This window comes from Anomaloglossus baeobatrachus, chromosome 8, assembly GCF_048569485.1.
Source record: "Anomaloglossus baeobatrachus isolate aAnoBae1 chromosome 8, aAnoBae1.hap1, whole genome shotgun sequence".
NCBI lineage: Eukaryota > Metazoa > Chordata > Amphibia > Anura > Aromobatidae > Anomaloglossus > Anomaloglossus baeobatrachus.
The window spans coordinates 73,785,965-73,810,340 of record NC_134360.1 but is presented as its reverse complement, the minus strand read 5'-3'; the positions used below and the strand labels follow the sequence as shown (position 1 = coordinate 73,810,340).

The window sequence follows — 24,376 nt, the reverse complement described above, 5'->3', positions numbered from 1 at the left end:
CGCTTCTATTGGCTGGCTGCCGCATGACGTCGATGTGATGCCGAACGTCCCTCCACTCCAGGAAGTGGACGTTCGCCGCCCACATCGAGGTCGTATGGAAGGTAAGTACGTGTGACGGGGGTTAATCGTTTGTGCGGCACGTTCAACAAATTGAACGTGCGACACATACGATGGGGGCGTTGCAAATCGCATACGATATCGTATGCGAAATTGGAACGTGAAAAGCAGGCTTTAAATGGCAAAATTGAAAAGTGATTGTAAAAACAAATCACTTTGCAATAAAAATTCTCTCAGATCTCAAGGACGAGCAGATTTTAATTTTATAGTTTACAGCCAAATGTTTAGGTTACCAGCACTACTTCAGTGGTGGCCTGTCCCTCAGCTAATGAGTTTAACACTTGCATGATATTTTTTATAAAGCTTGTAAACATTGCTCTGAAGTAGGCCAGGATACGGCCAGCTTTAGTCCCCCCGTGCTTCTCTGATGTTGCAGAGGTAAATCTACCTCGGCATGCAACATCAGAGAGCACATGTTGTGGTCGGGGGCCGCTGCCGCTTCTCTCTCTCGGGAGGCCTGCTCGGATCCGGGTTACTGCTGCGGCTCGAGTGGTGACCGGACCCAGGCTCTAACGGCCGCCCATCCTCACAACCGTCAGAAAGGGGATATTTACAGGGGAGTTGTTGTGTCTGTGATGCCATCCGTGGGTTGCGGTGAGGGATGGTGGCACTGCTGCTGCCTGGTATTGGGGCGCCCGGGCTGATGGAGCGGGGCAGCTAGATGGGATCCCCTGCACGGGTAGGGGAGGTTTAGTCCCGGGGCCTGAGGATTGAACTCGGGAGTGATGGCTGCTGGAGGTGGCGCGCCGGGTTGGACCGGGGGACAATGGTGTACTCACAGTTCAGTAATTTCACACAAGCCCAGTAGTAAACCAAGTTGCCAGTGGCCGGCTGCCTTAGGAGGGTGCATTCGGGTCCCGCACTCAGGTTAATTTGCAGGTATCCCTTCCTCCTGCACTTTGTGTTTTTTTTCCTTCTGGACGACTTTGCATGGAACGGAGAAGTCCACTCCCGGTTCTGTATGTGTTGGGAGCTGTGGCCCGCGAAAGCTGACCCTTGGGATTTCAGTGGGTTCTGACGGACACCCTATCCCCCGCGTTGGGCTTCCGTTTCGCTCTATCTGGGCATTTAATGGGACAAAGTCTGGAACCTTGTCCCCGGCTAATTGGAGAGGGGCTAGCAACCTTCCTCGCCTTAGGGTCCAGGCACCCAGACTGTGCATGGCCTCCGGACCGGATTTCCGCTGTTGGTACCGGTGGGCTACAACCCTGCCCCGATCCACTTTAGGTCTCCCGCGACCGGATCTTCGTCACCTGTGGCCCTGTTCACTGTCTGCCACCTAGCCGGGTAATCCAAGAGCTACTACCCTGGACTACACTGCTGTCAGCTCTCCACACTTCAACTGTCCAAAACTCATCTGACTGTATTGAACTCCACAATTGAACGGTCGAGTTCACGCCTGATAGCTCAGGACCCCTAGGTGGGCGTTCTCATTCGCCTGATCCTGCCCACTGGTGTGTCCCTATTATCATGAGGGGGTGGCTAGGGTTTAATGGCTGTGTGTTATGCCTAAATGTGGGTTTCTGGTGATAGCAAGGAGGATGTAAACTTTTTGTGACTACCTGGTTTTGCCAGGGCGCCACACACACACTTAGATCCAGCGGCTCAATCATGCTGCCAGGCCTTACTGTCAACATTAGAGAGCGAACACTTACTGTAGGTCCAGCGGCTCAACCAAGCTACCGGTCTGTGATGTCAACATCAGAGAACACACAGTTAGGTCCAGCGGCTCAACCATGCTGCTAGTCCGTGCTGTCAACATCAGAGACCACACACAGTTAGGGACAGCTGCTCAACCATGCTACTAGACTATGCTGTCAACATCAGAAAGCACACAGTTAGGTTCAGCAGCTCAACCATGCTGCCGATCTGTGCTGTCATCAGAGAGCACACAGGTCCAGTGGTTCAACCATGCTGGAAATGTATGCTATTAACATCAGAGTCGACACAGTTAGATACAGCGGCTCAATCATGCTGTCGGTCCGTGCTGTCAACATCAGAGAGTACACAGGTTCAGTAGCTCAACTATGCTGTCGGTCCATGATATCAACATTTGAAGCGCACAGACGCCTGGAAGGAAGGGGGTAATGTGCTACTACAGATTGAACATGGGACATGCCCTTTAATTATATTGATTTCTTAGGTAAAGTTTCAGCAACATCATGAATGCAATGATCATATTAGAAATTCTAGAAACTTCATGAAGTTATAATACATCTGCTATTGTAAAGCTACTAAAATTACATTATATATCAGTCATTTCCATCTGGAACCCACAAGTGCAGGAAATACAATGGGCATTGGATCATTATGTTTCAATGGGATCATCTCAGGAAACATAAATGCATAACATACAGATGGTTGTTACATGAGCACTTGGACAGCACCTTTGTACATGTTTAATTTCAAAGGCAGGGCAGATATTTTCCCACAGTTCCATTACCAATGTTTTTGGAAATGCAACTTAGTCCTCAGTGATTGTGATAGATTTTCATCTGCAAAGAGATTCAAGATGAACATTGTTTTCTGACGTTCTGAGGAATGAGCGACTATCAAGGCGGTGTTGTCTGACAGCCACACTGCATGTTATATGCCAAAAGCATTGTTACATAATCTGCAGACATCATCATGACCTTTATTTGCAAACTAATAAATGCTTCTACATATAAATCCATAAAAATGCTTACTCCATATTCTTAAAGGGGTTGTATCATTTCACCATACAATCTATTTAGGTTATACAGACGCTCATGGGCAGAGACAGACAGAAAGGGTCCTTGTGCATGAACTGTATATGGGTCCTCTGCAGTGCAATAGCTGCTTTGGAGGTTGTAGGGACCCTCCTTCCCTCTTGGGCCCCTGTGCTGTTACACAGGTTGCACTAATGACATGTCCGCCTCTGTAAACACTACCAACAAAGAAAGGTCTTGCTCAAGCAGACAAAGCTTCTCCATGTCTTTCATGGTTGCCACATCATTTCTGCATTGCTACCTGCAGGTAACATTTAGTGAAAACTTCTAGAAATGTTATTTCCCTGAAGATATAGCGCAGGTAAATTGCTTTAATCCTGCCTGGCTGCCTTCATGGTGCAGCAGCTACAGGGAGAAAATGCATTTATATTTTCTCTGCAGCTGCTCATTTCCAGTTAGTGGGGCAGTACAGGGAGCTGTTAAGGTATGAGCACACAATGTCTTTTTCCGGCTTGTCCGCCCCCGAAACTAACAGAAAAAATACTAATGAAATGCTAAAAAGAATGAACATACGTACTGCAATATAAAAACTACTTGCAGTTCATATGTGCAATCTTGAGCGTTTTTTAACTGCGTCCAAAGTTTACAAAGACACGCAAGACATTAAAAGTGACCTGCCCATTCTTCATAATAAATAATAATAATAATCTTTATTTCTATAGCGCCAACATATTCCACAGCGCTTTACAATTCAGAAGGATCATATACAAACAAGTAACAGTTATAGAAAATACAATATTCTTCTGGTGGCTTCTGCTTTTAAGCTACTCACTATGTTATACATACAAGTGACCGCAAAAATACCAGCCTGCATTGTCCTGACACATCATCTGCTTGAGAAATTTGTTGAGTTAACCATTGTTTAAAAGATGTCTTGTGCACATAATCTTACAGTCATTGCAAACTATACAGTGAGGGTGCTGTAATCTCTCCCCGCACATTGACTGACACCCCTGCACACCATACATACTTGCAGGAGAGGGAGAAAAAGAGAGAGAGAAAGAGAAAGAGAGAGAGAAAGAGAGAGAAGGAGAGAGAGACAGTGAGAGAGAAGGAGAGAGAGAGGGAGAGAGAGAGAGAGAGAGAGAGAGAGAGAGAAGGAGAGAGAGAGAGAAGGAGAGAGAGAGAGAGAGGGAGAGAGACAGTGAGAGAGAAGGAGAGAGAGAGAGGGAGAGAGAGAGAGAGAGAGAGAGAGAGAAGGAGAGAGAGAGAGAAGGAGAGAGAGAGAGAGGGAGAGAGACAGTGAGAGAGAGACAGTGAGAGAGACAGAGAGAGACAGAGAGAAAGAGAGAGAAGAGAAATAGAGGGAAAGAGAGAGAAGAGAGAAGAGAGCGAGACAGAGAGAAGAGAAAGAGGGGGAGAGAGAGAGACAGAGAGAGAGACCAAGAGATAGAGACAAAGAGATAGAGCGAGACAGAGAGAGAGAGAGAGAGAGAAAGAGAGAGCTTTTTTGTGACCAGAAGTTCATTTACACAACTTCTGGGCATGCCCAAAATAAAAAAAACGGATCCGACGCCTCATTCCGTCATTTGCCTGATGATGACGCATCCGGAGCGCATAGGCTGCTATTGTAAAAATAGATGAACGCCGCCGGATCCGTCGCCTTCCGGTTTTTCGACGGTCCCAAAAAACGCTGCTTTGGACGTTCCTTCCGGCGGCCGCACTGACAAATTTTGCCAGATTCGACGCACGCCAGATGAAACGCAAGGCCATGTGGCACAATCCGTTTTATCCACCATTTGCCGGATTGTGCTTGACAGCCAAAACTGGATGTGTGAAAGCACCCATAGTTAGCAGGGCCGGATTTAAACCTCTCTATGCCCTAGGCCAAATCACATAATTCTGCACCCCCTCTTCCTGCTGTTACTCACTGCTACCGTACTAACTTTGCCCCTTTACGATGTCTTCTGTGACAGTTAGAAGCTCTGGAGGAGATAGAAGCAGAGAGCCGGCGCTGAACTCACATCTCCCATAGCGTCTATCACCCACAATCCAGGAGGTCTTCAAGGGGGGCAGCGATGCAAGAAACAGTTATAAGTAACTGCAGCGCTGCCCCCTGTGACTGAGCAAAACAGTGCAAGCTGTAGAGATGGGCAACGTAAACATACTGCTCAATTTATTAAATGTATATGGATGTAAATTTAAAAAAACAGCATTATATATGACCTTTTCAAAATAATACTGAAAAATGTATAAATATTTGGTTGATATGTCTTCTGTCTATACGACCCCCTGACTGCTGCGCCCTAGGCTATGGCTTATGTTGGCGTTATGGCAAAATACGGCACTGTGTCATAGATCTTTTTATATAATTCTAAAGAATATAACCATTATCTCATATATAAGAAACTTGTGATTTATATTACAGGGTTTGGATTTTAAGACGAGAGAATGAAGCAATGTGTGCTCTTCTACTTCCTGGCTCTGTGCTCCGCCAAGCCGTTTGTATTACCTCCGAAGTACATGGCGCTCACTGACCTAATGCTGAATGACATGGATGATGACGACGACGACGACGACGATGATGACGACGACGACGACAAAAACTCACTATTCCCATTTAAAAGGAACCTGCCGCTTCGACCCACCCTGCCTCCATTTGACATGTTTCCAATGTGTCCGTTTGGCTGTCAGTGTTATTTAAAAGTGGTGCAGTGCTCGGACCTTGGTGAGTCCACAAGAACATTTCACTGTCAAATCGCTGTAGACGAAACCTGTATAAAGAGTTTTTTTGCCCCAAACCTGAAAATGTTGATGCAATGAACAAAGCCCTTATATTCTCTATTTTATAAGTGCAATTATTTTTATGTCACCTCAATAGAATTCAGCAGCTATGCCAATTTGGCATTCAGTATCGTGAGAAGCCGGTGTTACAATCCTTATGCGAGTTGCAATCACGGCCATATAGGTTGGAACTCAGTAGATAATCAGATGTAGAAAACAAAGAGCAGAATTGGTAAACGATTTAGAAAAATGTTCTGATGTACAAAAATTTCCAAAATTTTGCAACTTTTTTATTTTTGTCAAAGTGGATGTGGTTGTGCCGGAGGACGCAGAGTAGGCCACCATCATAACTAACTATTTACTCCAAAATCTGGCTTTTATTTACTACAAATGCACTATAATTTGGTGTAAATTGTAGCCCAATATCAGATTCCAGGGCATGAACAGCATAGGATGTGACAAATCAATTATGGGGAGTGCGACGTTTAATAGACTTTGCGCATTTTTCATTAGTGTACTTTGGTTCAAGACTATCAGATAAAACAATCTTTCTAAATTTCCCTCAAAGTGAAACCATTGATGATGGGGCAAGTGTGCTCACCAGGGCTGTGGAGTCGGTAAGCCAAACCTTCGACTCCGACTCCTCAAATTCTCTTGCACCGACTCCGGCTCCGACATATATTGCTTATAGTTAGGTGAAAAATTTATTGTAGTACATGAATATGTGTATGTGAACATCAGACATTTAATAATTTTTATGATACAATAATCAAGATATTTGGATAGAACATAAAATATATTTATTGGAATACAACTTTAGAACACAAAAACTGTAATAAATTGTAAATATGTAATACACTATGTAATATACAGTAGATTACATATATATCTTGTGTGTGTATATACACTGTGTGTATATATATATATATATATATATATATTACATATTTACAATTTATTAGTTTTTTGTGTTCTAAAGTTGTATTCCAATAAATATTTTATGTTCTATCCAAATATCTTGATTATTGTATCATAAAAACAATTAAATGTCTGATGTTCACATTGTACTACAATAAATTTTTCACTTAAATATAAGCATTATACTAAATGTTATTATTTAGTAAAATATTCAGCACATTCTGCATTGCACTCCTGTCCCCAATTTATTATATATTTTAGGAGTCGGAGTCGGTGCATTTTATACCGACTCCGACTCCACCAAAATGAGCTCTGACTCTGACTCCGACTCCACAGCCCTGGTGCTCACCACTGCTCGTTACTCGATCGAGCATCAGCGTGCTTGGGTACTCGGCATAGTATCACTAGTGCTCGCATGTTTCATCCGTGAAACGACTACAACGCACAGGTTTGCTTGGAAGCACATTGCTAGAGCTTGTAAACGCTGCTCTGAAGCTGGTTGGATCATTGGATGTAGCCACCTTCTATGTTCTGTGCTCCTCCAATGCTGTAGAGGCGAAGCTGCCTGCGCATACTGCATGGGAAAACGCACAGTTTAGCCAATCAGTACTCTGCCATGTTATTTGTTCAGGAGAGCACATAGTTTTGCGAATGAGTACTCAGCCATGTCGCCGGTTCAGGAGAGTACACAGTTTAGCTAACGAGTAATCAAGTATGTCGCCAGTTTGGGAGAGCGCACAGTTTAGGTAACGAGTACTCAGCAATGTTGCCGGTTCAGAAGAGTGCACAGTCTAGCTAACGAGTACTCAGCCCTGTCACCGGTTCAGCAGAGCACACAGTTTAGCTAACGAGTACTCAGCCCTGTCACCGCTTCGTCAGAGCACACAGTTTAGCTAACGAGTACTCAGCCCTTTCGCTGAGTTGGGAGAGTGCACAGTTTAGCCAACGAGTACTCAGCCAAGTCGCCAGTTCAAACTGTCAATCATCAGGGCTACACTGCTCTCTTGTAAGCAGGAAAGCTGGGAGACAGAGGAGCAGTGTGCTCCTGCAGATAGGAACGTGAGGCAGCCCCTTTGATAATTTAGCAGTCATGTGTTTTATGGTTATTTATGAACTATATGATTTTTACTATTCTACTATTAGACAAACAAAACTTTATACTGTGACAACTTGTTTCTCCACAATGATCAGGTTTGGCATCTGTACCGGCTAAAATTCCTCCAGACACAAAATTATTAGATCTTCAGAACAACAGAATAAAAGAGATTAAGGAAAAGGATCTACAAGGACTGACCTCTCTCTCGGTAAGCTATGCGTTCATAGATTTTTTTTGTTTTATATTTATCCATTGTCATGGAAAACTCTTTTTTTGTATTAAGGTCGCTTTACACGCTGCGATATCGTTACCGATATCGCTAGCGTGCGTGCCCACCCCCATCGGTTGTGCGACACGGGCAAATTACTGCCTGTGGCGCACAACATCGCTCAGACCCATCACACTACTTACCTGCCTAGCGACGTCGCTGTGACCGGCGAACCGCCTCCTTTCTAAGGGGGCGGTTCGTTCGGCGTCACAGCGATGTCACTAAGGCTGCTTTCACACATCAGTTTTTTGGCATCAGGCACGATCCGGCGAAAAAACGGATCAGTTGCATCAGTTTTTTCCATCAGTTCCTTCAGTTTTTTGACAGATCTGGTGGGATACTGAGCATGCTCAGTTAAAAAAAACGGATCCGGCGTCCATAGGCTTCCATTATAAAACACGCCGTACAGTTTCATTCGACCGCCGGACAAGTAAATTTTGCCGGATGAAATGCAAGGCCGTCTGGCACAATCCGGCGCTAATAACAGTCTATGGGGGAAAAAACGGATCCGGCGGCAACAGATGCCGGATCCGTTTTTTCATGTTTTTGCCGGATTGTGCCTGATGGCAAAAAACTGATGTGTGAAAGCAGCCTAAGCGGGCGCCCAATAGAAGCGGAGGGGCGGAGATGAGCGGGACGAACATCCCGCCCACCTCCTTTCTTCCTCATTGCGGGCGGCCGCAGGTAAGGTGAGGTTCCTCGTTCCTGCGGTGTCACACATAGCGATGTGTGCTGCCGCAGGAACGATGAACTACATCGTACACGCAGCAGCAACGATAATTGGGAATAGGGGGGCATGTCACCGATTAGCGATTTTGAAAGTTTTTCAAAATCGCTCATAGGTGTCACACGCAAAAACATCGCTAAAGCGGCCGGATGTGCGTCACAAATTCCGTGACTCCAATGAGATCGCTTGAGCGATGTCGTAGCGTGTAAAGCAGCCTTTATTTAGCAAACTAAAAAATTTCTTCTTCCCTCAACCATGGAATCCTGTTTTCGGAAAACACACTTGTGATATACTGTAGTTGACTTGGTCATAACTTATATGATGCATCCATCGTTTGTAGTGGATGCTGACCGATACCAGATGTCCATATAGAACAAGATCATGCCTCCACGATTTGTTAGTTGCCATAGTACATACAAATTAGCTCTTTTCTATACAACACCCCCCCAAAAAAAAACAAAAAAACAAAGCAAAAAAACAATCAATCAAACTGGCTTTCCAGTGTCAACTGCAATTGCTTAGAGACGTTGGCCTCTACTTTTTTTTTATTGATGTCCTCAGGAAAGGCTATTAATATCTAATCTTTGAGGGTGCGACACCCGGCACCCCCACTGATCAGCAGTTACCGCCGGCCACAACACAGCAGTTACGCCAAAACTACAGTGGCAATTGCAAGGTACTACAGATTCGCCCCTTACATATTTTAAAATTTGAAAAGCTGCATCCATTAGGCCTCTTTCACACATCAGTGATTCTGGTACGTATGTGCTAGTTTTTATACGTACCAGAACCACGGACATGCACGCATCCATTAAAATTAATGGGTCTGCGCACACATCAGTGATTTTTCACTAACTGTGTCTCCGTGCGGCGTACATGTGTGTCCGTGTGCTCCGCACGGAGACATGTTTTTTTTTTCTGGCATCACTGATGTCCAACAGACCACAGTATGGTGTGATCCGTGAAACACGTACCAGAAAAACACGTACATTCAAAATAAAAAGCTTCTTAAACTCACCTTCTCCAGTGATGCTGTCTCCAGCTGCTGCTGTCTGTTGCTTCCAGGCCGGCTCATTCTCCTGCATATGCATTTATGCATTGCACAGCTGACCCGGAAGTAGCTGCAGCGGGGGTCAGCAGCTGCCGAAAACACAGCAGAGCCGAAGAGTTCAGGACCACGGACAGCAGGAGCGGGGACAGGTGAATATACACCCATGTGCTATCACGGATGATGGATCACGGATAGCACATGGATAATTCATGTGTGTCATGAATTACGGCACACGGAGGGACATACTGTATTTTTCGGATTATAAGACGCACATTTCCTCCCAAAAATTTGGGAGGAAAATGAGGGGTGAGTCTTAAAATCCAAAAGTAGCTTACCGGAGGGGTTGTGAAGAGGGGTCAAAGGAGGCAGGGAAAATGCTATGTGGGTACTGCTGGCGCTGGTCTGTACGGCGCTGTTGTTTTCATGGGGCGGCGCCACTCTGCTCGGCTCTGCTCTGTGCACAGCTACTCTGTTCGGCTCAGCGCGCGGCTGCTCTGTTCTGCTCGGCGCGCGGCTGCTCTGTGCGGTGAGTGGTCATTCTGAAGATGTCGGCGGTCGGGGCTTCAAATAATGGCACCTAGAGTCAGTGCCTGTGCAGATAGAGCTCTCAGCTCAAGCTCTCATCTGCGCACGTACAGACTCTGGCCGCCATTATTAGAAGCCCTCACCGTAGACCGCCGACATCCTCAGGAATGGCCGGTGACTCACTGTCCACCGCACAAAGCAGAGCAGCGTCACCAGCCAAGCACAGAGCAGAGACCGCAGTGAGTATCTGGCCTCCCTCTGTATCACTGGCAGCATCACCGTACTCCAGTACCGCCTCTGTCTGAGACTCCCACTCCGCTGCCTCCCCCTCTCCCTGGTAAGACACCACGAGATTATAAAACGGACCCCATATTTTTTTTTCAACTTTTTTTTCTCCAAATTTGGGGTGCGTCTTATAAAACGAAAAATACGGTATGCGTTTTTTAAACGTCAATGAAAAACGACTGAGTTTTTCACTGGCATATGAAACAGGCCTTATAGAAATGTCAGGGCTGCTGTAGTCCGGCATCATCCAAGAACTTCCAACCACCACCACCACCAGCAGATCAGCGGGGGTAACCATCTAAATCAGTGCTGACCCTTTAATGAGCCTTGTACATGATGTAAGATATCTAGCCAAACCGGTTTTCAACAAAAAAAGAAAGGACCTCTAGCCACAGACAGGATTTTTGTGTTTTTTGTCCCCTGTTAATGAAAAGCAGGGTACTGGTTGTCTGGGCGAGTGGTCTTAGATGGAGGTTGGTGGTGGGTGGAGCAGTACTAATGCAAGAATCGGATGGAAAGAACTAATAAACAGAGAACAGGGTCTTCACGAACTCTGATTTATGTGGATAACAATCATGAGAAGAGTCAGAGTCACTTTTGTTTAATACTTAAAAGAGTTACGTTTGCATGTTTTTACATATGGAAGTCATGGAGTGGCTGTGTAGGCAATTGTTCCTCAAGAAGAATTATACCTTTTTTGTAAATTGTCTCTTCAGAGAGGAAGTAGACACACTTTAGTGTCACCTATTGGAAGTAGCAATCCTAAAAGTAAAAAATGACCCTTTAACGAGCCTTTTCATATGACTTAGAATTTATGTCAGATCAGAACCACAATTTGCAGCTACTGTACTGTGTTTCGGAGTGATTGCAAAAATCTAATGTGCCAGTCATGAAAATTTTGCATTGAATCCATATGAAAATCAAACTGGAAGTGCACTGGTGGTATATCAAGACACTTTGGCCCTGAATCATCTTTTTTTTTTGTCACGAGGCACTAATTGCCAAATATTGTGCTGCAGTCCCAAAAATGGTGCACACAGTTCTTGGATTTTGTGCAAAGGCAAAAATGCTCTCCTTTGGTCTTTGACCTGTTTTGTCACTTTTTAATGAATAAAGTCACACATTTAGGAAAATGCTACAAAATTTGCGACAAAATAACTCCTGTAAATCAATCCAGGGTGGGTCTGGAGTATGTTTGAGCCAAATTTTGTGACTTTTTGTAATGTTCCAATTGATGAATCAGATGAAAACATCTGCAAACCCCAGACACCACCCACAATGCTGAACAAAGGAAATAACAGATGAATATATAAGGGTGCTTTTACACTGCATTTCTCTCCACGTTCAGTGGTCTATGTCTGGGTGTCCGCCTACAGTAAAGGGTGCTTTACACGCTGCGACATCGGTAACGATATATCGTCGGGGTCACGTCGTTAGTCTTGCACATCCGGCACCGTTAGCGACATCGCAGTGTGTGACACCAAGGAGCGACGATCAATGAGCGCAAAAACGTGAAAAATCGTTGCTTGTTGACACGTCGCTCCTTTCCCAAATATCGTTGCTGCTGCAGGTACAATGTTGTTTGTCGTTCCTGCGGCAAGATCGCAGGGAAGGCAAGTCCGTGTGACGGGTGTTAGCGATGTTGTGCGCCACGGGCAGGGATTTGCCCATGACGCACAACCGACAGGGGCGGGTACACTCGCTAGCGATATCGGTACCGATATCGCAGCGTGTAAAGTACCCTTAAGTGTATAGGGTGCTTTACACGCTGCGACATCGCTAGCGATCTCGTTAGCAATGTAACACGCCAGATCTCACATACGATTTGCCGAGATCGCACATGTGACCGGCGCTACAAAAATTGACCTACGTACGATCTCGGCAAATCTTATCTGCGATCTGGCGTGTCACATCGCTAACGAGATCGCTAGCGATGTCGCAGCGTGTAAAGCACCCTTACATCCCAGAAAATGGTGCATATCAGAGCACATGGTGACTCCATCTGCACCATTATAGTCAGTGCAAAGTCAGTGCAAATTATAGTTGGTGCAAACGTCCGAAGCCTGTTTTGTGGGGGTTCGGATGGAGGCTCCAACAGGAGCACTGAATGGGGAGAGGAACGCAGTGTGAAAGCACCCTAAAATAGATTGCAAATTAAAAGAATTAAGAAAAAAATAAAAATAGGGGGGTGTCATAACATGCCCCCAACTAATGTATATGATCATGTAGCTCATTCAAAGACAAGTCAGGCTATGCCTTAACATGGACAGTCTCTCGTTCCATTATTGAAAAATCAGCATTTGAAATGATATGCAAATGAGGCTGTAAGGCTATGGTAGATCTGAAGCCTCTGTCACTCCAGCTCTATTACTCGGCCAGTGTAGTTTCCCTCTGCTTGACTGATGGCTCCTTTGTTTGAAGTCACACATCATAGAGGTTGTCAGTCAAGCAGAAGAAGATGGCACTGGGTGAGGAATAGAGCTGGTGTGACAAAGGCTTCAAATCCACAAATAGCTCTTCAGCCTCATTTGCATATGAATTAAAATGCTGATTTTTCAGTAACGGAAGAATGGACTGGCCATGTAAACGTAATGCTTCACTTGTCTTTGAAAAAGTTCCATGCACACATGTATTTTTTTTGGGGGGGGTGGGGGGGGACTTTCCTTCTGTCAGATTCCATTTAAGTGCATTGCCCGTTCAGCTTTTAGCATTCAGATTTAGGTATAATACTGTGGAAGAGAGAAGCATAATAGGGTCTTACCCTGTATACAAGTTAATGGACAAAACGTTAGGCGCACTCACCTATTAAGGTTGTGACAGTCACAACCCCTATATGCACATTCCATGTTTCTAAAAGACGTAGATTCGATAGGAGAGGAAATCGGCTATATGCTGCACTAACACCACGGAATCCAAAATTAATATAATTCCTTTATTGTTTATACAGGTTCGAAGCGTTTCAGAGACATCTGGCTCCTTCATCAGGACATCAAAGGAACAGTTACTGTTCCTTTGATGTCCTGATGAAGGAGCCAGATGTCTCTGAAATGCGTCGAACCTTTATAAACAATAAAGGAATTATATTAATTTTGGATTCCATGGTGTTAGGAGAGGAAATCGGCTATATGCCGCACTAACACCATGGAATCCAAAATTAATATAATTCCTTTATTGTTTATACAAGTCGACGCGTTTCAGAGACATCCGTCTCCTTCATCAGGACAGCAAAGGAACAGTCACTGTTCCTTTGATGTCCTGATGAAGGAGACGGATGTCTCTGAAACACGTCGACCTGTATAAACGATAAAGGAAATTACATTCATTTCGGATTCCGTGGTGTTATAGCCGATTTCCTCTCCTATTGAATCTAAGCATTCAGATTTAGGTCTTTCAGAAGGTTCAAAAGGGTTACCCCTAATTCCTTACATGCCAGAAGTTTCTGGAAAACCAGAATTAATTGAATCCAGAGAGCATTTGACTAATGAAAACAGTGATGAGTAAAGAGACATCTGTACTACTACATGACACATTTTGCATACGAGTGACAGTATTGTAAATTGTTTTCTAATATGTACTTTGTGATTTATCTAGGCCTTGTTTCTCAACAACAATAAGTTATATAAGGTTCACCCTAAAGCCTTCCAGTCAACAAACAAGTTACGGAGACTCTACCTGTCTCACAATCAGCTGACGGAAATTCCATCCAACCTTCCAAAATCCTTGTCGGAGTTGAGAATTCATGACAACAAATTAAAAAAAGTACAAAAGGATTCCTTTAAAGGCATGGCGTCCTTACATGTTTTAGGTAGGTGTGTCTCGAGGGGATGTCATAAATTGGAAAGCGTGCCACTGAATTTCACACTTTATCAAATGCATCATTCTTTGCTAATTAGCCGAAACATTCCACTATTACCCAGAACAATTACAGACATGTATATATGCTGAGACAAAGAATCTAGACTTAATTGCTCTAACATTACAATAATGCAAAAATGGATTTTTCCTGACAACGCACTAGCTACAACTTGTATTAATCCTAAAATATATACAGCAATCAGCTACAACAATAAAACCACTGACAGGTGAAGTCGATGGTATTCATGTTCTTGCAACAATGGTCCTTGTTATGGTACGAGTCCACTCTATTACTGTCACGTTTTACATGTGACGAGCGCGTTCTGACAAACCTATGTCTGAACGCACAACAAATACACCCCACAACACCACCACAAACAAGGGGGACACTAGGAACACAATAACAGTGGGCTCTGGTGCTAGTGAGAGGGTTGGTGGGACACCTTCTGCCTTTACCTGCCACTGTACTCTGCACTCCTAGCCAGACCCTATACAGGCTCTGCGCCTGTCATAGAGCAGGAACCTTAAGCCCTGGAACGACCCTTCAATAGACCTGGCTAGGGAGTGAGGAGGTAAGGATCACTAGGCCCACAGCTGCACTAATACAACAAGAGGGTAGGTCAACCAAAATGAAAAAGATATGACTTCAGGACGAATCCACAGCAGCTCCTTCCACCAAGGTGGCCAGAATACAAATAGTTTTGTATAAATTAGCAAAGATTGCTGGGAAACCCTGCAACACAAAGGGATGTGACTACATAACGGCTGCAGCTGACTTGCTCTGCTGGAAAGCTGCTAGCACCAAACCTGGCATTAATCTGTTTCAGCACCAATAGAAACGATACAAAAGGCGACAACGGCAATTTATTTATTTATTTTACAAATTTTAATTTTTTTCACCACTTAAAAAAAAGTTATACAATTATATTTCTTAGTCAGTTTTACCGTCTAGTGGACAAGGTAAATAAACCCCCCAAAAAGCACTGTGGTATTGCACTTCTTTTGCAATTTCAACGCACTTGGAATTTTTTTCCCCCATTTTCCAGTACATGATGAAATGAATGGTGTCATTCAAAAGTACAACTCGTCCCTCAAAAAAACAAGACCTCATATGGCTATGTGAATGAAAAAAAAAAAAAAAAAGCTGTAACTATTGGAAAAATGGGAGGAAAAAACAAAAAGTGTAAAAACAGAAAATTGCTCAGTTGTAAATAGGTTAAATTGCAGATCAACAATACCAACAGAATGCATTTCTAACACAACCCTCCACATCACACGGGGAATAATTATTATCTCTGTTTAACAGAAATGAGCGCAAACCCACTGGAAAATGAAGGAATAGAACCCGGAGCATTTGAAGGACTGACCGTGTTCCATGTAAGAATTGCAGAAGCCAAACTGACATCTATCCCTAAAGGTTGGTAATAGATTGCGTAATCTGAGTTTATAAGTAGCACTCTGTCGTCCTGCATCGAACTGTCGGATGTGCATCCTCTGCTCTCGTTGTGACCGCGGGAAGACAGTGTTCACAAAGATGGCGCCGGAGATAGCGCGATGCGAAGGTGCAGCTTCCGACGTCATCTTAGTGAAGAGTTTTCTGACATACTTATACATGATACTGCACATGCACTAGAATTAACGTTTATTACAGCGACAGGGGGAAGAAGGCCAGGCATGCAAACAGGGGCGGGAATAGATAGCAAAACCCAACCCACATATTCCCTTCCTGTTGCAGCTGTCAATCAAATAGCAGTGCATTGCTGGAACTTTACTTGCACATATTTCAGAACTAAAACATCCAACCTCTGAACAAAAGCCAAGCTTATATTCAGCATCCTAGTGCCAGTATAGCACTAGCTTTACTTTATATAGGAAAATCCTGCTGGTTGGTTCCCTTTAAAATGAACCTTGTCATGTTAGGAAACACTATTTAAGAGCAGATATAGTGTAAAACTACAGGAAAATGGTATTAAAAGCATGCAATCCTGTCCCTAACTTAGGCTTCCTTCACATCATGTCAGTGTTTGCAGTATGTGTGTAATCCGTTTTTTGTCACGGACACCACACGTACCCATTATAGCTTATGGAGGAGCTCACATATCCGTGTTTTCACATGGACCGTGTTTCTATTTGAATCCCACGGAGACATGTCTCTTTTTTCCGGTAGCACGGATTACAAGGGCCAATACAAGCCTATGAAAAACACGTACAGAACATGGGTGGCATCAGTGTGCCATCCGTGTGCTTTATATATTTAATATTTAAAGTAAAGGAGAAGCTTTGTACTGATGACACCGATATTGCTTTTACACGTACTGGTTTTTATACGCACCTGTGAAGGGGGCCTTACTGGAAGCACAGCTACAGCGAGAAAATGAACTTATGTCCTCCCTGAAGCCGATCGCTTTCAGTTGTAGGGGCGGTGTAGGGAGCGGTTACAGTCATAACTCACTATACTGTGAGAGCGGCTATAGTCACTCTCCAGCACTTTGACTGACAGGACACTCTGCACATATACTGCACACATATGCTGTAGATCAGGCTGTCACCGTGCAGGATTAGGGATAGCAGTTGCCACTCACAGTATAGTGTACGATGACTTTAACCGCTCTCTGCATGCTCCTATAGCTGAAAGTGATCGGCTGCAGGGAGAATGTAAGTGAATTTTCTCCCTGCAGCCATGCTTTTAGTAAGGTAGGTGTGCCGTTAATGGTATATACTGCAGATTAACCCTTTTGTGCATGTAAATAACATTTTCCACCATGATAGTTTCCCTTTAAACATATTTAGTTTTTGACAGGCTGAAACCTTGCTACCAGACCTGTTGTGAAATAGGGATGTCATGAACACTCATAGCCTAGTGGGGAATATACTGTATATGTTATAGTAGGAGTCATCAACTACTCTATAAACCAGAATGAAGTCTATAAGAACAACTCTATAACAACTGGAATACCAACGTAGTACCATTTATTTGAACACCCACCATATAATGCTACATCTGGTCTCGGCACCACTCTCCAATATCTTCTTACCACAACCCTATATGTACAACCGCTTATGTAGATCTATGGGATCAAATCTCATGTGTGGGGCAGGGAATCTATTGCTGCATTATATTTTTCTTTACGTGTAATAATTCTTTACATCTCTACAGATTTGCCATCATCCATCTACGAGCTGCATCTTGACCGAAACAAAATTTCATCAGTAGAACTTGAAGACTTTATACGCTACAAAGAACTCCAGAGGTAACGTTTTTTGGGGTATTTAGCATTACAAATGATCATGTGGTTTTTTTTTTTTCATTTTTTCCATGAGGATACTTGTCAACAATTGAAATGTAAAATGAATGTGCTCTCAGGAAATAAAGTGACTGTTCCAATGATTAGCCAAACGTTCCTCATACATGAAGATGTAAAAAAGTAATAGTCAAAGCTATTATTCTTTTTAGCTATTAAAAGGAATCTGTCAGCAATATATCATACTGACTGTAGAAATTAAAATGTACATCTTTCAAAGACAAGTCCAGCAATACCTTTACATGGACCGTTTGTTACTCCTGAAAAATTAACATTTGAATTGATATGAAGTAGATCTGAAGCCTCTGTCACTCCAGCTCTATTCATCGCTTAGTGTGGGGAATAGAGTTGGAGTGACAGAAGCCCAATTTGCATATGAAATGATTTCTCAGTAACGCAGGAGCGGACTGGCCATGTTAGGCTATGTGCCCACACTGCGGATTTCGCGCGGATTTTGCCGCGGATTTACCGCGGATTTCCTGAAAATCTGCAGCAGCGGCACTTCCCAGCCATTTCAATGGCATTTTGGAAATGCTGTGTCCATGCTGCGGATTTTTCCGCGGCGGATTTGCCGCGGATTTTGATCCGGAAAAATCTGCAGCATGTCAATTATTGTTGCAGATTTTGGTGCGGATTTTGGGTATAGAATGGGGAAAAAAAAAATCCACATCAAAATCTGCGGCAAATTCGCGGTAAATCCGCGGCAAAAAAAAGGTGCGGATTTTCCGCGAAAGTCGCGGATTTTCATGCAGAAAAATCCGCAGGTACATTCTACCGTGGACACATAGCCTTAAGGTATTGCTGGGCTTGTCATTGAAAGAGCTAAATGTATATATAAATTGTTTGGGGTGTGAAATCCTGCTGACAGATTCACTTTATCTATCTGTGATAACCTTCTGTTTATCATTTATAATGTTTATCCATTGCCTTTTATGTAGGCAACAACATAAAATCCCCTCACACGCTATTGTAATCTTCTTCAAGGGAATGTGTAATTAGAACTTGACCTATTAGGCTTTAAAGAGGTATTCCATCTCCAAGACCCTATCCCAATACATAATAGTTCTAATAATATTAGCATATACCTCTGATTAGAAATGTAGTATAGTTCTAATGATTCACTACGTTCCTTACCTCATGTGCAGGGCATTGCAGGTTCTTAGGCTAATTTCACACATCAGTTTTTGGCATCAGGCACAATCCGGCGCAACGGATCCGGCGCAGAATATGCAAAAACTGATGTTCCTGATCCTTTTTTTTGATGGTTCCAAAAAACAGATCCGGCGCATCCGTTTTTGCATCCTTTTCGTCCGTTTTTTTTGCTGGATCTGTTTTTTCAATACATTGGAGCATGCTCAGTTTACAAAAACGGATCTGGTGGCCGCATCCGTTTTTTTACCGCATTACACCGGATCCGGCGTCCATAGGCTTCTATTGTAAAAGACGCCGTATCGCGCAGCATTCGGCGCAATGCGTTTTTTTTGCCGGACAGAAAAACGTTACAAGATACGTTCCCTCCAGCCGCTGCTTTAGGCAATTATGACGGATCCGGCAAAAGCTGGATGCAACGCAAGGCCATCAGGCACAATCCGGCGCTAATACAAACCAATGGGGATAAAACGGATCCAGCGCCGGATCTGTTTTACCCGTTTTTTTCCAGATTGTGCCTGATGGAAAAAATCTGATGTGTGAAATTAGCCTAAGGTATCCATGGTTATAACCACGCATTTAGTGACAGTTAATTATTTGCTTGTAAGCAGGGATACTTAAGGTCTTGCAATGCCCTGCACATGAGGTAAGAGACATAGTGAATCAGAAGAACTACCGTACTTTTTGTTTTATAAGACACACCGGATTATAAAAGATGCACCCCAAATTTAGAGGGAAAAAAAGAGGGAGAAAAAAAATATGGGGTCTGTTTTATAATCCAGTGTTTTACTGAGGGGGGTGGGGGACGGCAGTGGTAGTGGAGCGGGGTCACAGGAGACAAGGGTGGTACTGGAGTAGGGCGATGCTGCAGGCGGTGTGGCGGGTGTCCCAGATGCTCGCTGCAAGCACTGAGGCAGGAGGAGCATACAGAAGCTGTCGGCAGTGCGGGCTTCAAAGAAATGGCGCCCGGAGCTGATGGAGCTCTCGGCTCAATGAGAAGCCGAGATCTTATCTGCGCACGCGCCACCTCCGGGCGCCATTTTTCTTTCTGGATATCGATGAACTGATTTTTTTTTTTTGCCTGTGTGGATTGAATGGGTTTTTACTGACATCTGTTGTGAAATTTAGGTCAATAGCACTTTTAGAAATATAATTAGAAATATATTTATTTACTTTCAGCCGCAAAATGTGGCATCATATCAAATGTCTCTAACATCCAAATGAAACTTATTAGATTAGTCTTGCAGGACCGATCCCTCAGAAGCCCATGTTGATGTTGGGTAAGGAAATTATTTTTATTGAGAGACTACCCTCAAATATTCTGACCACATTAGAAGGGAACAGTTTCCAGGCTCGGTTTTTGAGGCCCTTTTGAATACTGGCACCACATTTGCTGTGCGCTAGTCCTGTGGTACAGACCCTGTGATTATGAAACCCTTGAATATTAGAAATAATGGTCTGTCTATTACGGTGCTTAATTCCTACAGGACTCGGGAATTGTCTATTTCAGTGTTTTTGAGGACGTAGCTTACTTCTTACCAGGTCAAAAAGGTGACATTTTATACAGAATTCATGGCATCTCTGATCAGCTCATCTGTCATGGAGTTTTCTTGTGTAAATGCTGTAAAAATGAAATCATTTAATAGATTGGCCTATCCCTCCTCCTCCTCCTCCATCATTTCACACAGATTATTTCAGAATAATAATTATTTTTGGGTTTCTTACTGTTTGTCTAAAATTGACCCAAAAACTACATAAAGTGGGGTCCTGGGCAAAAGTTTAAAGTAGGGCCCAAACGGGGAACATATTGCACCATCACGCTCAAACACTTACAGGAGCCAATTAACAACCTTTAAACAAGCGCCATTAAAGTCACCTGGTGCTTGTGTACCGGTTTCTTCATACGAGCTGAAGAAGACTGATGGGGTGAGAACGATCAGTAATAGATCATTCTGTCCTGTATATATCATGTTATCAGCAGCACATCTTCTGTGTACACTGGACGCTAATAAAAACAAGGGCCCTGATTCATTAAGGCCAAGCTTAATGATCGGGGCCGATGGAGTAAGGCTATGTGCGCACGTGTGCGTATTACATGCAGTTACGCTGCGTTCTGCACCGCAGCGTAACTGTATGCGTCCTGCATCCCCTGAAGAAAAAACAAAAAAGCAGCACCAAATGTGCACTACAGCACTAAACATTCCAAACTGTACTTATTTTAAAAATTTTGAGATTTTTGGCAAAAAATTGCAATTTCTTGAGCTGCTTCGCCACGTCACGGCAAATCTCATTTGAAGCAGTCCTACACTAAATTATTTTTATAAAATGTGCCATACGGCCTCACATATGAATAGTAGAACTGCTCTTAGCAGCACTCACCTGGTCTATTTCAATCCCGTACCCATGACTGAGTCATGGCTGTGGGCGGGACAGGTCCAAGCAAATGCTGCATGAAGTAAATAGCCTGTGGACAAAGCCTGATGACTTAATGTGAACAGTCACCAACCGCCAAAATCTAGACAGATGGAATACATCCCAAATTGGGGTGCAAAGCAAGGTGGAGGTCAACCACCGACCAATTCAATGAAGAAAAAACAAAAAAGCAGCACCAAATGTGCACTACAGCACTAAACATTCCAAACTGTACTTATTTTAAAAATTTTGAGATTTTTGGCAAAAAATTGCAATTTCTTGAGCTGCTTCGCACCCCAATTTGGGATGTATTCCATCTGTCTAGATTTTGGCGGTTGGTGACTGTTCACATTAAGTCATCAGGCTTTGTCCACAGGCTATTTACTTCATGCAGCATTTGCTTGGACCTGTCCCGCCCACAGCCATGACTCAGTCATGGGTACGGGATTGAAATAGACCAGGTGAGTGCTGCTAAGAGCAGTTCTACTATTCATATGTGAGGCCGTATGGCACATTTTATAAAAATATTTTAGTGTAGGACTGCTTCAAATGAGATTTGCCGTGACGTGGCGAAGCAGCTCAAGAAATTGCAATTTTTTGCCAAAAATCTCAAAATTTTTAAAATAAGTACAGTTTGGAATGTTTAGTGCTGTAGTGCACATTTGGTGCTGCTTTTTGTTTTTTTTTGCATCCCCTGCACAGTCTGTGGAGATTGTGCAAGGGCCGTGCGCACGTGGCGTATTAGAACGCAGTGATTCGGCTTCTTGCCGAATCGCTGCGTTCTAAGAAGTGACATGTCACTTCTTTCGTGCGTTCTGCATGCTGTCTATAGGGAGAGGCAGCATGCAGAGCGCACGAATCTGCCGGCACCATGCGCTTCAGAACGCAGATTTTCAGCTGCGCTCTGAAGCGCACATTTTCGGTGCGGTGCAGAGCGCACACGTGCGCACATAGCCTATGATGCACCTAATTCATGATAAGGCGCACACCACTTAATACATTAGGAATCTTATAAGTGCAGTTAATCTCTGGCAGAAATGTATATATAGACATAGTGCACATGCATACAGACATATATGCATACACCCAGTGCACATCCATACACCCAGTGCACATCCATACACCAAGTGCACATGCATAGACATGCATATCTTGTACACAGTGCACATCCATACACCCAGTGCACATCCATACACCCAATGCACATCCATACACCCAGTGCACATGCATAGACATGCATATCTTGTACACAGTGCACATCCATACACCCAGTGCTCATGCATACACATGCATATGTTGTACACAGTGCACATGCATACACATATATTCATACAGTGCACATGCATACACATCCATACACACAGTGCACATCCATACACACAATGCACATGCACACACACGTATATACACAGTGCACATGCACAGAGATACATACATGCATACACACAGTGCACATACATACACGTGTATATACACATTGCACATAAATACATGTATATACACAGTCCACATACATATACACTCATGCATATACATAGTGCACATACACGTATATGCACAGCGCACATACATAAACATAGTGCACATATATAGACATTATGCACATACATACACACGTACACTGACAAGCAAAAGGGTAACAATGCTTTGCACTTTTGTCTTTCAATCTCCATATCGCACCATCCACTACAACTTTGAGTGTGAAACGACCTTCATTTTATAGACAATCATCTCGGCTATCTCATACATAAATTTGATTTGCAGCTATGTAGCATATGATTAGTCATGCAGATTCTGGTCATGTCTCTGCATTATTACTGTTTTGCTCCTAGTAGTGGAAAAAACTTTGTCTTCCTGTAATAACTTAGTTATCATCAATGTAGACTGTTTTTTTTTTTTTTAGGCCAAACAATGTAGCAATGTATGCAGATTGTACTCAAACCAGTTGCTGACTACCACAAAGCTCACAATCAAATCTCAATTTCTCAAGATGACAATTTGTGCTCCTTAAAGGGAATCTGTCAGCAGTTCTTTGTTATGTAACCGGAGGGCAGCCTGCGGTAGTGATTAAAACACAGAATTAGACAATGCATCTCTTATCAAGCTGCCTGCTGTTTACTTTAAATGATTGTTTTAGCATCGGGAGATTATCATTGCTTAGACTATATTGCCTTATGCCTGGTATTTCAACCATGCCCTTCTTCCGATAAGCAGCTCACTGTCTATAGACATTGTACAGAGAGCGCATCATGTGGGCAGTGGCAGCTTTCTCAGCTCTGCTAAATTGCTAAATCTAACATATCTGTCACAACTGCTACACCCAGTAAACTAAGTGATATATCGTTGGATTCAGAATCTCTTTGCCTACCTTATGCTACGCTCAGATAAGGTAGCAAAAACCTGCTGACAGATTCCCTTTCAAACACATTTTTCTGTCTGCACTTTAAAAATGTCATCTTGTACATGCATTTTCCAATGTTTTTGACATCTCTAGGGAAGCCTATAGAGAAAAGTGCCATAAAAAATTAGCATGTTTAGCTTGATGTGCTTTGGTTAAAAAAAACTTAATTGACCCAAAAATGCTGGAACCCCCCCAATAAAAATCAATACGCTGTTTATGTAGACTTTTTATTTATTTTTTTTCAATATGGACTTTACCCCTTAACAACATATGACACATTTTCATAGTAGGCAATGTTTGCAGCAGGCTCAGTAGCTGAGCCTGCTTGATACCAGGCAGATGACGGCTATGTAACAGCCGGCATCTGTCCTCAAGCACAGTGACTGGAGCTTTCTCTGATGACTGAAGTGTAACCAAATTAATGGCGCTATATTATGCTGCTCTCAGATTACGTAGCAATAACTTGGTGGCAATTCCCCTTTAAGACTGCAAAGAAGCCTCACAGCACTGCTGACTCCATCTCTCCATAGAGTTACAGTCTGAACAGCGTTGTTTGGATTGAAAAATAAATTGTTCTGAGGATTTATATTACTTTTGGACAGCTGCAGGTCCAGCGACTTGGACCTTTATTGATGTGAAAGAGTCTTATAGTCATTTGGATCACGCTCTGAGAACTGATTTCCTAGAGGAGTTTTACTGCACCCATGGACTCCCTTTGGCTGGCCGCTCCTAGCAAAAATGATCGCTGTTCCAAATCTTTTTGGACCTATTAACTTATCGTGTAGTTCAACAGAGC

General features: G+C 43.4%; 2 protein-coding genes across 3 annotated transcripts in view; one reads left to right on the top strand and one right to left on the bottom strand.

Annotated features, from left to right (window-relative positions):
• The window catches only part of LOC142249854 (centromere protein P-like), a 389,082-nt gene that overhangs the window by 164,498 nt on the left and 200,208 nt on the right, over nt 1-24,376 (bottom strand). The window lies entirely within an intron of this gene.
• Nucleotides 1-24,376, top strand: part of ASPN (asporin) — a 41,344-nt gene that overhangs the window by 10,846 nt on the left and 6,122 nt on the right. Inside the window, exons 2-6 of the mRNA XM_075321788.1 lie at nt 5,236-5,535; nt 7,701-7,813; nt 14,053-14,266; nt 15,623-15,733; nt 17,474-17,567. Coding sequence (XP_075177903.1) covers nt 5,259-5,535; nt 7,701-7,813; nt 14,053-14,266; nt 15,623-15,733; nt 17,474-17,567 — 809 coding nt within the window. The 5' untranslated portion in view covers nt 5,236-5,258. The remainder of the gene's footprint in view (nt 1-5,235; nt 5,536-7,700; nt 7,814-14,052; nt 14,267-15,622; nt 15,734-17,473; nt 17,568-24,376) is intronic.